This window comes from Malaclemys terrapin, chromosome 3 (genome assembly GCF_027887155.1).
Source record: "Malaclemys terrapin pileata isolate rMalTer1 chromosome 3, rMalTer1.hap1, whole genome shotgun sequence".
Lineage (NCBI taxonomy): Eukaryota > Metazoa > Chordata > Testudines > Emydidae > Malaclemys > Malaclemys terrapin.
In genome coordinates, this window is record NC_071507.1 from 20,772,403 (window position 1) to 20,786,567 (window position 14,165).

Genomic DNA, 14,165 nt, shown 5'->3' on the forward strand with positions numbered 1-14,165 from the left:
TAAAAACTGAAGGTTTGATACTACTCAGAATTGTTTTTGAATGATAAAGCTGCCTGAGAATTTTTATGTGAAGAAGCTTTTTAATGAAGACCATTTTATGAATGTTTGAATAACTCTTATAAAAACATTATTTTCCTCTCTCTTATGTCTTTTTATTTGTATTTTGTAGCTGAAACATTGTAGTCGCTATATACATGATCTGTTTCCTTCATTAATCAAGAACTTGGACCCTGTCCCGCTTAGACATCTTCTTAATCTAGTCTCAACTCTTCATCCAAGTGCTCATACTGAACAGGTAAAAACAAAAAAACCTGAAGTACAGTAGTACATGTTTTAACTTCTTCAATGTCATTTGTGACAAGAAAAAGAAAATATACGTGATATTGGCTCACTGGACATGTAAAGTCTGTTTCTCTTCATAATTCTTATAATATGGGAATACGCAATAATGTACTGAATAGGATTTTTGTGCTGAATAGGATTTTTGTGCTGCATCTTAAATTAGCCTTTCTGGCTTTTAAATTTTGATATATATTTAGAAGTTGATAAAATTCCTTAAGTTTAATATTGGACATTTCTCCATTTTGTATAACAAAGCATTCACTTGTTTTCATGAGTTATTTACTTTCATGTTCCATTGTATTGGAGTGCAGAAGAAGCAACAAGTGTATCTTTTGCATTGAAAACCAATTGCTTTTTCATTGTACTATAATCTGGTTTTGTTTATAGACCTTATATTTGGCATCAATGCTTATAAAAGCACTGTGGAATAATGCACTAGCAGCTAAGGCCCAGTTATCAAAACAGAGTTCATTTGCATCTTTACTCAGTACTAATCTACCCATGGGAAATAAGAAAGGTGAGTATATATTTTGCAGTGTAATGTTTATGTATTGTTCTAAAGTAGATATTACAGTTTAGTCTTTGATTTTTAATCAGTCAGTGCTAACTGGTAACTTTGAACCATAAGCTCATGTAGTAGACACCATATGAAAGTAAAATTGTAAAATGTGGCTTGCTGTATCATTGAGGCATACTTTTCAAGTCAAGGATAAAAAAGAAGATTACAAAGAGATTACTCCTGTCCCCACCCATATCCTGTAAAGAGACATTGAAGTTTCATGAACATCTTTGAAAACCTTTCCATTCACAAACAATTCTGCTTATACATCCTACATTCTTTTCTTTTCTTTTTTCAAAGATTTCCATGGAGCACCAGCTGACTGCTCCTATTCTGTTGAATGTTTACAGCTGTAGTGCATTCTTTTATTTTCTAAATCTTTACCTGATTTTTCACTTAATTTTCATTCCTTGACATTACATATACTGCTCCTCTTTTCTTAGGCTTCTTTGTGTAGGCACTCACGGACAGCCACTTTGGAAGGTGGTATGGACCTATTTTATTGTAGGTTTCCTTCCTTTGCCACTGTTAATTATGTACTATAAGCAACTGATATGCTGACCCAAAGAAGCTCAGTCACTTAGAATGTTTCCCTCCTGTTTTTTCCTTTCCCTTCAGAGGAAGAAGAGCTCAGAAGGGCAGCCCCATCGCCTTGTAAGTTGAGTACTAGAAATACTCTGCAACCTCAGTTATAATCTTTTTATAGCATGAATGCCATCTAGAGCAATAGGCTTTGTATAGCAGAGATGAGTTTGTGCAGTTTTTTAAGTATATTGTAATGAGAAGTCAGCAGAAAATTCCTTTTTGTATAGAAGCTGACAAATTGATATCTCTGTCACATTATAAAAGTAACATTGGAATTCATGATTTGCAGCAAAGTGGTGACTACCTTTCAAAAATATTGTATTTAAATGAGTCCAGCTTACGTTTTGAGTTACATCCTCCGTTGTTGTCAGGAATATGGTGTTGAGATCAAGGAGACTAGGTAGATATGTATAATACTGTTAACGTATAGGTTATTGAAATAACATTATAACTGGGAACATGCTTTTAAAATAGGGTCACCTGCAGCTAGTCCTCAAAGTAGTGACAACAGTGACACCCATCAGAGTGGAGGCAGTGACATTGAAATGGAGGAGCAGATAATCAACAGAAACAAACACGTGCAACAGCGACTTTCAGATACAGAGGTACAACTACAGATGTTCTGTATTTAATTATTGATTTGCTATTCATCAGTTATGAGAATAATTTTTCTGAGACTTTAGGATAGTTTTAAGAGACAAACACAATTCATGGTACGCATGCATATATATACTTAATCATGTCTGTGGAGGGAGGTCAGGAAACCTTGCTTCAAGTTACTACCTTGCCTGGATACTTAAGGCCAAGCCCCAGTCTAGCCCTAAGTAAACAGACACAATAAAATAAAAGAGTACTGCATCATAAAATATTTTTAAGTGAAACTCTACTTTAGTGTATTTGTATCATCTCTGACTTAGCAAATGACTGCATGAACTTGGGAATGAACTTTGGTGCCACACTATATATGTGTGTAAAGTATGTGACCTATTATGAATAGGGTAATTTAATTTTTTTAATGTTTTGTGTACCTAAATCTTGGTCAAAACAAAGTTTGTAGCACTGTGTCACAGCGAAAGAACTCCTGAGGAATGGATGAAAAACAGTGATTCAGTATATATCCTTCCAATTAAAGAATTTTGGAATTTGTCTAATAAAATATTTATTAATGTTGACTTTATTAACTATATATATAGTTTTACAATTTATTTTTGATGTAATCAATTTTTGTAACATTATAGGAGTCCATGCAAGGAAGTTCTGATGAGACAGCAAACAGTGGTGAGGATGGCAGCAGTGGTCCTGGTAGCAGCAGTGGCCACAGTGATGGATCCAGTAATGAGGCCAATTCCAGTCATGCAAGCCAGTCTGCAGGAAGTCCAGGGAGTGAGGTGCAATCAGAAGATATTGCAGATATTGAAGCTCTCAAAGAAGAAGATGAGGAAGAGGAGGAAGATAGGGGTCATAATCCTCAGAAAAACAGTAGGAGCACAGAGCTACTAAGCAGGAAGATAGAATCACAAGCAGGCATTTGTTTAGGAGATTCACAAGGGGCAGCAGATAGGAGTGGTAATGGGTCAGGAAAGGACCATGTTTTTAACACTGAGTCTGTGCCTCCAGTGGATAGTCGAATTAGAATGCTAGATGCCTGTTCACACACTGAAGATGCAGAACATGATATGACCGGAGAAATTAATCCAGCTCACATATCACAAGGGTCTCAGGATTCTTGTATAACACATACAGGGGACTTCCTTGGGGAAAGCATTGGAAATGAATTATTTAACTGTCGGCAGTTTATTGGGCCACAGCATCACCACCACCACCACCACCACCATCACCATCATGATGGGTAGGTTGGTTATGCTGCTTTTAATTTCCTTTACAATAGCAATAAAAGTGATAGCTAAATGTACAGTTCAGACATGTTTTTATAGAAGTGCCATGTTCTTGGATCATTCAGATAATTACTTTTTTAATACCCTACACATAGTTGCACAACAATCTATTTTATTGTCTAATTAAAGTTGCTTGCAAATTTTTTATACTGGATGAAGAGATGTGCTAGAAGAAAACACTAAGATTCTTCTGTTGGCAAATTTACATTGTTCAGCTAGTAACAACAACATGGTGATTTTGTCTTTGATTAATGAAGCCGAAGATTTGCTTTTTAGTTGTCTTTCTAATTTCCATAGTGATAAACTATGTTGCCAGGTCGTTCATATCTGTGTTTATCTGTATACACACACACAAGTATCTCTTCATGTAGATAAGTTTAACCGACTCATGTGCTGTGTTGAATTGCTTCATGGCGAATAAATTAGGGCTGTCAATTAATTGCAGTTAACTCATGTGATTAACTCGAAAAAATTAATTGTGATTAAAAAATTTAATTGCGATTAATTGCACTTATAATAATAGAATACCAGTTGAAATGTATTAAATATTTTTGGATATATTTCTACATTTTCAATATTGATTTCAATTACAACACAGAATACAAAGTGCACACTGCTCACTTTATATTATTTTTTATTACAAATATATGTATTGTAAAAATGATAAACAAAAGAAATAGTATTTTTCAGTTCACTTCATATAAGTACTGAAGTGCAATCTCCTTATCATGAAAGTGTAATTTACAAATGCAGATTTTTTTTGTTTACATAACTGCACTCAAAAACAAAACACTGTAAAACTCTAGAGCCTACAAGTCCACTCAGTCCTACTTCTTATTATGCCAGTCACTAAGACAAACAAGTTTGTTCACATTGACGGGAGATACTGCTGCCTGCTTCTTACTTACAATGTCACCTGCAAGTGAGAACAGGCATACTCATGGCACTGTTGTAGCTGGCGTTGCAAGGTATTTACATGCCAAATATGCTAAACATGCTTCTGCCACCATTCCAGAGGACATGCTTCCAGGTTGATGATGCTCATTAAAAAAATAATGCGTCAATTAAATTTGTGACTGTACTCCTTGGGGAGAGAATTGTATGACTCCTGCTCTCTTTTACCCGCATTCTGCCATATATTTCATGTTATAGCAGTCTCGGATGATGACCCAGTACATGTTCGTTTTAAAAACACTTTCACAGCAGAATTGACAAAACACAAAGAAGGTACCAATGTGAGATTTCTAAAAATAGCGACAGCACTCAACCCAAGATTTAAGAATCTGAAGTGCCTTCCAAAATCTGAGAGGGACGAAGTGTGGACCATGGTTTTAAAAGTCTTAAAAAGAGCAAGAGTCTAATGCGGAAACTACAGAACCCAAACCACCAAAAAAGAAAATCAACCTTCTGCTGGTGGCATCTGACTCAGTTGATGAAAATGAATATGTCAGTCGAAGTCTGCACTGCTTTGGATTGTTATTAAGCAGAACCCATCATCAGCCTGGAAGCATGTCCTCATTAATGCTCTGGAGGATGGCGTGGACTGCACCCTCAGCAAGTTTGCAGCTGACACTAAACTGGGAGGAGTGGTAGATATGCTGGAGGGTAGGGAGCACATAACTTATGAGGAGAGGCTGAGGGAATTGGGATTGTTTATTCTGCAGAAGAGAAGAATGAGGGGGGATTTGATAGCTGCTTTCAACTACCTGAAAGGGGGTTCCAAAGAGGATGGATCTAGACTTTTCTCAGTGGTACCAGATGACAGAACAAGGAGTGATGGTCTCAAGTTGCAGTAGGGGAGGTTTAGGTTAGATATTAGGAAAAACTTTTTCACTAGTAGGGTGGTGAAGCACTGGAATGGGTTACCTAGGGAGGTGGTGGAATCTCCTTCCTTAGAGGTTTTTAAGGTCATGCTTGACAAAGCCGTGGCTGGGATGATTTAGTTGGGGATTGGTCCTGCTTTGAGCAGGGGGTTGGACTAGATGACCTCCTGAGGTCCCTTCCAACCCTGATATTTTATGATTCTATGAATGGTGGTTGAAGCATGAAGGAACATATGAATCTTTTGCGCATCTGGCACGTAAATATCTTGCAATGTCAGCTACAACAGTGCCATGAGAATGCTTGTTCTCACTGTCAGGTGACATTTTAAATAAGAAGCAGGCAGCATTATCTTCTGCAAATTGTAACCAACCTCGTTTGTCTGAGTGATTGGCTGACCAAGAAGTGAACCTGTAAGCGCTAAAGGTTTACATTGTTTTATTTTTGAATGCCATTTTTTTTGTACGTAATTTTACCTTTGTAAGTTCAACTTTCATGATAGAGATTGCACTACAGTACTTGTTTGAGGTGAATTGAAAAATAATTTTTTGTTGTGTTTTTTACAGTGCAAATATTTGTAATAAAAAATAAATACAAAGTGAGCACTGTAAACTTCGTATTCTGTGTTGTAATTGAAATTAATATATTTGAAAATGTAGTAAACATGCAAAAATATTTAAAATAAATGATATTCTATTGTTGTTTAACTGCAATTAATCGTGATTAATATTTTTAATCGCTTGACAGCCCTAATACAAATATTTTTTATTTCATTTGTTGTGATAAATTATATCTGAAATTATATGGTAATTGGAATTTATAAAATTAGCTTTATTGTACAAAACATGTTTCTGAAATTATTAATTTTAATGCTTGTCTGTATTTTACAGACACATGGTTGACGATATGCTAAGTGCAGATGATGTCAGTTGTAGTAGTTCCCAGGTCAGTGCAAAATCTGAAAAAAATATGGCTGATTTTGATGGTGAAGAGTCTGGTTGTGAAGAAGAACTTGTACAGATTAATTCACATGCTGAGCTAACATCTCATCTTCAACAGCATCTTCCTAACCTTGCTTCTATCTACCATGAACACCTTAGTCAAGGTAATAGTTAATAATAGTAAGAAAAACAGCAACCCTTTTTCTGTACTTCTAACTTGAATTTTGTCTTTTTAAAAATAAACTCTCCAGTAATTTCAACAAACAGATCATTTTAAGAAGCAAAGAAAATGAGCAAACAAACAAAACTATCAATCAACTCCCCCCAGTAATGTGTGAGCATGCACAAAGTGTGTAAAACTCTTAACAATGTGGAAGATGCTGTATTCTTTCAAAGGATTTCTTTGTACATGTCGTATGCTATATACATATATTTTTATATGTTTTCTTCCATTTCTATTGTCAAATGACTTTTATGCAAGATAAAATAAAAACTAGTGGAGTATAGATCACTTTTTTAGCATTCTGCTTGAGATCTTATCCAGTTGTTTTTCCTTATGAATACCCAAATTATGAATTTGAAAAGGACCTTATCCTAATTTCCTTTTGGTATCTTTAATTTTGCAAGTGCAAATCATTGCAATATAGTACATACAATTGTATGCAGACAGAACTGATATATTTTAAACATCTACTTGATCTTGCCTACATATTAGTTTCTTAGACATCTAAATAGTATCAGTTGTGCCCACACAATTTCAAAAGCAAAACTGCACCTATTAGTATTTGTGCCTTACGGATTCCAGATGCAAAAGAGTGGTTTTTAAAAAATCTGTTAGTGAAATATTAATTTTTTGGTGGAAAACTAAATGCCTGTTTTTATTGTTGCTCTATTGGATGGAAGAGACCGCTTAAAAATCACAGTACAATATAAGGGAGGAAAATTTTGACATTCATTGTGTCCTCCCCAAGATGGTTGTTTATGAAGACTCCAGTCCTTAGATCTACAGATTGACTTTTTTTTTTTTTTAAAGAAGTGTTTCAAGTATGTCTTCCATTGGCAGGGACAAACTATGAGCTTTAGGTTAATCATTCTTGCCTGGTTATGTTGCCTTGGTTTTCTTTTGAGTGTTTCCATGTGTGCAGAAAGTTTTCAATTATACTTTTTTTGGATTTGAAAATCTGACAAAATAATAAATACAAAGTTTTTAAATAGATTTTTTGAAACTAATAATAGCCATACATTGAAGCACAATATTCAAATTAGGTATTTCTTTGTGCATATTCAATAATAGCATCTGTGTTTTGCTTAGGGCCAGCAGTCCATAAACACCAGTACAACAGCAACGCAGTGACGGATATTAACTTGGATAATGTTTGTAAGAAGGGAAATACTCTTTTGTGGGATCTGGTCCAGGATGAAGATGCAGTAAGTTAAATATCAGAAAAGAATATCTGCCAAAAGAAAATAAATACGTGCTTGTCAATATCTTTTCTCTTACTTTCTGTAGATTCATCTCTCTGAGGGATTAATAAATGAAGCAGAGAAGCTGCTCTGTTCCTTAGTGTGCTGGTTTACTGATAGGCAGATCCGAATGAGATTCATCGAAGGCTGCCTGGAAAACTTAGCAAATAACAGGTAACTGAAATTATTTATGCTATCACAGATTATTACATTTATCTGTTTCTATGTTCATGTATCAAAATAGCCATTTCTTTCTTTAAGCCTATGCCTTATAATGGTCATGCTGAATATATATTAATTTCTTAATTTTACTCAAAGACATGTTAAAGCTGATATGGGTAAAACATAAAAGTAAAGGGGAAAAAAATCAATCTGAAGAGTGATGTGAACCTTTCTGATATTGCTTTGAATTGGGACATGCTGAAATCTCTGGGCTTCAAATGCTGTTCTGGATGCAGTAAGTTGATTCATAGATTATAGGACTGATGCCAGTCAGCGAACCCCACTCCAGCTGCATAAAGTGCCAGGGTGATGGTCACATCAGGTGTAAATGCCCTATCTGAAAGGGATTCAGTCTCTGGACCAAGACAGAGAAAGATAGAGAAGTTGGGTCAGAGACATTCTTATGGAGGCAGCTTTGTGCCCACATTCAGTACTGAGCCTTTTGGTGTGCGGAGACTCAGATTCCACACCTTTCTCAGCGCACTGACAGACTTAGTGGCACCCCAGATTGAAGGGTGTCTGATAGAAGATATTCTCTCTCTGGGGCCCTGCAAGGAGCAGGCAATCCTGCTTTTTCTTCAAGGGCTCAGTCCCCATTGGCCCACCATGAGAAGTCGAGTACCGAGGTTAGGGCAGCCTTTGCAAGATGGTCCCCAGTACCACACTCGGGTTCTCTTGAGTCATCAACTCAGGAACCTGATCAGATACTGTCGAGATTGCCGGCTTGTCTGCAGCACCAACTTTGTAAACAGCTTTGTTGGTACCAACCACGCCTGCGGCATATGCAGCAGCACAGGACCTCCTGTGTGTGTCAGGACCAGATTCGTTGCTCATATAGGATGACTCACTTTCTGCTTCCCTCTCAGTAACATAGGTGTTCAGTGTTTATTTTGCTTCTGTCTTTATTAGAAGGTTAATGGTGACCAGATACTCAACACAATACTAACAACAAGGGGAAAGGAACACAAGCCAGAATAGGGAAAGAACAGGCTAAAGAATATTTAGATAAATTAGATGCGTTCAGGTCAGCGGGGCCTGATGGAATTCATCCTAGGGTACTTAAGGAACTAGCTAAAGCAGGAGTTCTCAAACTTCATTGCACCGTGACTCCCTTCTGACAATAAAAATTACTACATGACCCCAGGAGGGGGGACGGAAGCCTGAGCCCGCCCAAACCCAAGCCCCGCTGTCGGGGGAAGGGGCAAAGCTGAAGCCCAAGGCCTGTAACCTGAGTCCCAACACTCAGGGCTGAAACTCTCAGGTCTTGGCCTTGGATGGTGAGGCTTGGGCTCAGGCTTCGGCCCTGGGCCCTAGCAAGTCTAAGCCAGCCCTGGCTAACCCATTAAAATGGGGTCATGACTCACCTTGGGGTCCTGACCCACAGGTTGAGAACTGCTGAGCTAAAGCAAGCTCGGAACCATTAGCAATTTTTTTTTAGGAACTCCTGGAGATCACGTGAGGTCCCAGAAAACTAGAGAAGGGCAAACATAGTACCTATGTTATAAAAGGAGAACAAAGAAGACCCAGGAAATTATAGGCCAGTCAGCCTAACTTCAGTACCTGAAGATACTGAAATAAATGACTAAACAACTTGTAAGCACCTGGAGGATACTAGGATTGTAAGGAATAGCTAGCATGGATTTGTCAAGAACAGCTCATGCCAAACCAGCCTAATTTCCTTTTTTGACAGGTTTCTTGCCTAGTGGATGGAGGGGGGGAAAGCAGTAGATGTGATATTTCTTGATTTTAGTAAGGCTTTTGACACAGGGAAACTAGGAAAATGTGATCTAGATGAAATTGCTATAAGGTGAGTACACAACTGGTTGAAAGACCATACTCAGAGTTGTTATGAATGGTTTGCTGTCAGCGTGGGAGGGCATATCTAGTGGAGTCCGGCAGGGGTCTGTCCTGGGTCCAGTTATTCAATATTTTCATTAATGACTTGGATACGGGAGTTGGAGGTATGCTTATAAAATTTGCAGATGACCCCAAGTTGGGAGGGGTCACAAACACTTTGAAGGACAGTATTAGAAATCAAAATGCCCTTGACAAATTGGAGAATTGGTCTGTATTAAACAAGATGAAATTCAGTAAAGACAAGTGCAAAGTACTTCACATAGGAAGGAGAAATCAAATGCACAACTACAAAATCAGGAATAACTGGATAGGTGGCAGTGCTTCTGAAAAGGATCTGGGGGTCATAGTGGATCATAAATTGCATTTGAGTCAACAATGTGATGCAGCTGCAAAAAAGGCTAATATTATTCTGGGGTGTATTAACAGGACTGTCTAATGTATGACGTGGGAGGTAATTGTCCCACTGTACTTGGCACTGGTGAGGTCTCAGGTGGAGTTTGATGTCCAACTTTTGGTGCCACACATTAGGAAAAAAGTGGATAAATTGGAGAGTCTGGAGGAGAGCAACAAAAAAGATAAAAGATTTAGAAAACCTGGCTTCCCAGGAAAGTTTATAAAGAACTGGACATGTTTAGTCTTGAGACGAGACTGGGGGCGGGGAGGGGACATAATAAATCTTGAAATATTTCAAGCACTGTTGTATAGAGGACAGAGATCAGTTGTTCTCTATGTCCACTGAAGGAGGGACAAGAAGTAATGGGCTTAAACTGCAGGAAGGGAGATTTAGGTTAGATATTAGGAAAAGCTTTCTAAGAACAGTTAAGCTTTAGAGTATGTTTCCAAGGCAGGTTGTGGAATCCCCATCATTAGGTGTTTGTCCAACTTGTTTTTTAAAACTTCCATCAGGGATTACTTGGTCCTGCCACAGCAGGGGGCTGGAATTGATGACTTCTGAAGGTCCCTTCAAACCCTACATTTCTCTGATCCCTTGTTTCTGTGAGCTTGTGGAAGGCACATGTGCTGCCCTGAAGGGTATCGCTATGGGAAAAAATTCTCTGGCTCTGGTGCACTGATGCATGGATGCCTAAAATGGAATGGACGTGTGCACTATATCTCAAAAAACAATAATTATGGAAGTGATAGGTAACTGTTTTTTGAGTGCTGGTCCCTGTGTGGATTCCAAATGTGGGTGCACATGCGTGCCATGCGCCGGAGCTGGAACGGTTCATAGTAATGTCCGTTGAGCCGCGCATGCATCATGCATCGGGCACGTGGTGCGTCCAAGGCTCAAGAGGCTGCACAGGTCGACGCCGTTCCAGTTTCCTCTTACCACCACATGGCCAGAGTCTGAACCCCTGTTCCTCCGTGCTCTTAGCCACCTAAGAGTACTGCGTTCTAACCTTTCATTGTATATAGTTTTCTTACCTAGTTAGTTGTCCATTATTCATTGTAGCTAGTTAGGTTCTCTCTTTGGACTTCCTCTCTTGGGGATTCCTCCCTTCTGGCCAGGGGACTATGTCCCATCAAACCTGCTTCAAAAATTGTGCCTCGTGCCCTTGCTCTTTCACTGTGAGTGATGAACACACCCATTGCCTATACTGCCTGGGTGAAGCCTACGTAGTTTCCCGCTGTTCCATCTGCCGCTCGTTCCCGTCTCAGACCCGAGCTGCTCATGAACTTTGTCTCCATAGTTTTTTAATGGAGGAGGCAATGTGTCCGCGTGTGCAACCAGACCTGGCTCCGATGCAACCACTGGAGCGTTGCCCATCATCGGCAGTGAGCGCCTCATCAGGTCCCTCGTGTGGCACTGGTAGCACCGTAGCATCTGCCTAAGTCCCATTGCATGCACAAGAAGCACAAGTACAGGCACAAAGGCGGCTCCCTGACGAGAACTGCCTCAAAACGCAGTGTTACCTCCCCGAGCTATGATGGGTCGGATGAGAAATCATGCATCACAGCAGAAGGTCCAGCTTCTACTTCGGCCCTGAAGAGTGTGTGCATGGAGCACCGCTCCAAACGCCATCACACACCGTCGGCCCCGCCCTCCACCCCCGACACTGGGACCTTCATTCTCAGCACCGTCAGCTCCACCAGGACCCGGGCTTGGCACACCTGGTTCAGCATACTTGGGGCCGTTTATTGCCTTTGACACAGTCGATAGCACTTACGTTGCCCTTTACGAGCACTTCACCGCACTCTGGACCTCTGCCCGGTTCCAGGCTCCCTTCTCCTGCCAACGAAGTCCTTGTCCTCCATCATTCTCTGCCAGCTCTGGTGACAGACGAGCCCCACTTGATTGTCGACCGTCCTCCTGCTCCACGCCTGGCACCATCGGTCTCGACAGTGAGGATGGCTCCTCTTTTCCCAGACCCTTTGGAGTCTGACTTGTCTTCTGACCCAGACACGGACCTTTCCCCGGCCCACTCCTACAGTCTGGACCCTTGGACTGTGGTCCTACGGCTGACCCATGGTTCCGGTACCCACGGACACTGCCGCTGCATGGCGACCCCTACTTCTGGCCTTACTGTTCCTCGTGGGACCCCACCATCATCGCAGTATGCATCACCTGCGCTGTTCATCTTCTGTTCATACCGCCATCCTCCATGAAGAACCCCTGGATGCTCCCTCTCTGTCGGCACCATTGGCCCCGACTCCACCATCGGAACCACCCATCCCTACAGATGCTTGGTCATCTACGAATGATGCCCTTATTCCACCTTCTTTCTCACCACCAGATGACCGTGCACAGTACCTGTCCCTGCTCCATCGCATGGCTACCTCTCTCAGTCTCCTGGTGGAAGGTGTTCAGGACTTGGAGGACCAATTCCTGGACACCCTTCAACCACCCAGACCCTCTCGTATGGCCTTACCCATCCATACTACCATATTACAACAGTCCCAGGCGGTGTGGCACACGCCAGCATCCTGTGCCCCTACACCAAAAAGGGCAGAATGCTGGTATTTCATTCCCTCGAAGGGCACCAACTTTCTTTTTACCCACCTACCACCTAACTCCCTGGTGGTCAACGCCACAACCGAATGTACCCATCAGCAACATTTCAAATGCACCCCCCTGACTGCGCTGCCAAAAAACTAGACTTTAGGGTTGCAAGGTTTATTCATCAGCAGGGTTACAGTTCCGCATCACCAGCTACCAGGCTATTCTTGCCAAATACGACTTTCTGTCATACTCCAAACTGGCCGACTTCCAAGACACTCTTCCACTAGACCGCCAGCAGGAATTCCAATGCCTGATAGATGAGGGCAAACTGGTAGCCAAGGTCATGCTTCAGGGCAGGGTTGACGCCGCAGACACTGCATCTTGCTCCTTGGTATCTGGCGTAGTCCTCCAGTCTAGTGGCTTTCCTAAAGACGTCCAGATGATCCTCAAGGACCTTCCTTTCGATAATAAATTATACAGTGACAAAACGGATGAGTCCCTTCACTCCGGTAAGGACTCCTGAGCTACAGTCCACTCCCTGGGCATCGATAATCCAGCCTCCACCCGTCAACAACAACGTCCACCCCTCCGCCCTTGCCCACGGACCACTTACCAAACAGACCCCCAGTGAACACTTGATTCACCTCGCCTCCGCCCTCACTCTCAGCAACCTTGACATTTCTCTTCTGCCACCTCTACCTTTCACTGACCATTGAAACAACCCTTTTGATTCTTCCCTCAAGACCTGCATACCCTGCTTGGCCCCTCCAGTCTCGCCACAAGTCGTCTTTGGGGGTCGTCTTGCCCTCTTTGCCCGCAAATGGGGCAGAATCACCTCCGACCGTTTGGTGCTGAACATCATCCATCAGTGCTACCTCATCAAATTCCTTTCCTTCCCTTCTGGCCACCCTCCAGACCTTTCACAAGACCATTTTCTCCACAATGCCCCTCTACAAGGGTGCCATAGAACCTGTTCCACGATGCTACCATGGCCGCGGCTTCTATTCCCACTGTTTCCTCTTTCCAAAGAAAGGGGATGATCTTTACCCCATCCTGGATCTCCAATCCCTGAACAAGTTTATTCACAACTTTCATTTGGTTGGTCACCTTTCTCCTCATCATCCCCTCCCTTTCCCGTGGAGCATGGTTTGTAGCTCTCGATATGAAAGATGCATACTTTCACAGATGGCCATCCCGCTCACTGCAAATTCGTTCACTTTATATCGGGTGGTGCCCATTATCAGTTGTGCATTCTTCCCTTCGGAATTGCTACCTCCCCCCCGCGTCTTCACATGAAGGTCTTCATGATTATGGTGGCCCACATGCGCCAACAAGGCCATACCCTTTTTCCTTACCTGGACAACTGGCTTCTCGTGGCACCCTCTTGCTCCTGCCTCCTTACCACCATATGGATTCTATGCATCCTCCTCCGCAATTTTTAGATATTGCATCAAGAAGGAAAAGTCGATCCTCGTCCCTACCCGAACATTTACTTTTATAGGGGCACAGCTGGACTCTGTTATGACCCGTGCCTTTCT

General features: G+C 41.3%; 1 protein-coding gene across 5 annotated transcripts in view; it reads left to right on the forward strand.

Annotated features, from left to right (window-relative positions):
* Window positions 1-14,165, forward strand: part of USP34 (ubiquitin specific peptidase 34) — a 264,685-nt gene that overhangs the window by 84,343 nt on the left and 166,177 nt on the right. For 4 of the 5 annotated variants that reach the window (XM_054021746.1, XM_054021747.1, XM_054021750.1 and 1 more), the window contains exons 11-18: window positions 170-295; window positions 730-859; window positions 1,520-1,555; window positions 1,961-2,091; window positions 2,725-3,335; window positions 6,093-6,307; window positions 7,456-7,571; window positions 7,654-7,781. In XM_054021746.1, the coding sequence (XP_053877721.1) occupies window positions 170-295; window positions 730-859; window positions 1,520-1,555; window positions 1,961-2,091; window positions 2,725-3,335; window positions 6,093-6,307; window positions 7,456-7,571; window positions 7,654-7,781 (1,493 nt within the window). The remainder of the gene's footprint in view (window positions 1-169; window positions 296-729; window positions 860-1,519; window positions 1,556-1,960; window positions 2,092-2,724; window positions 3,336-6,092; window positions 6,308-7,455; window positions 7,572-7,653; window positions 7,782-14,165) is intronic. The other variant, XM_054021748.1, reaches the window with a different exon arrangement.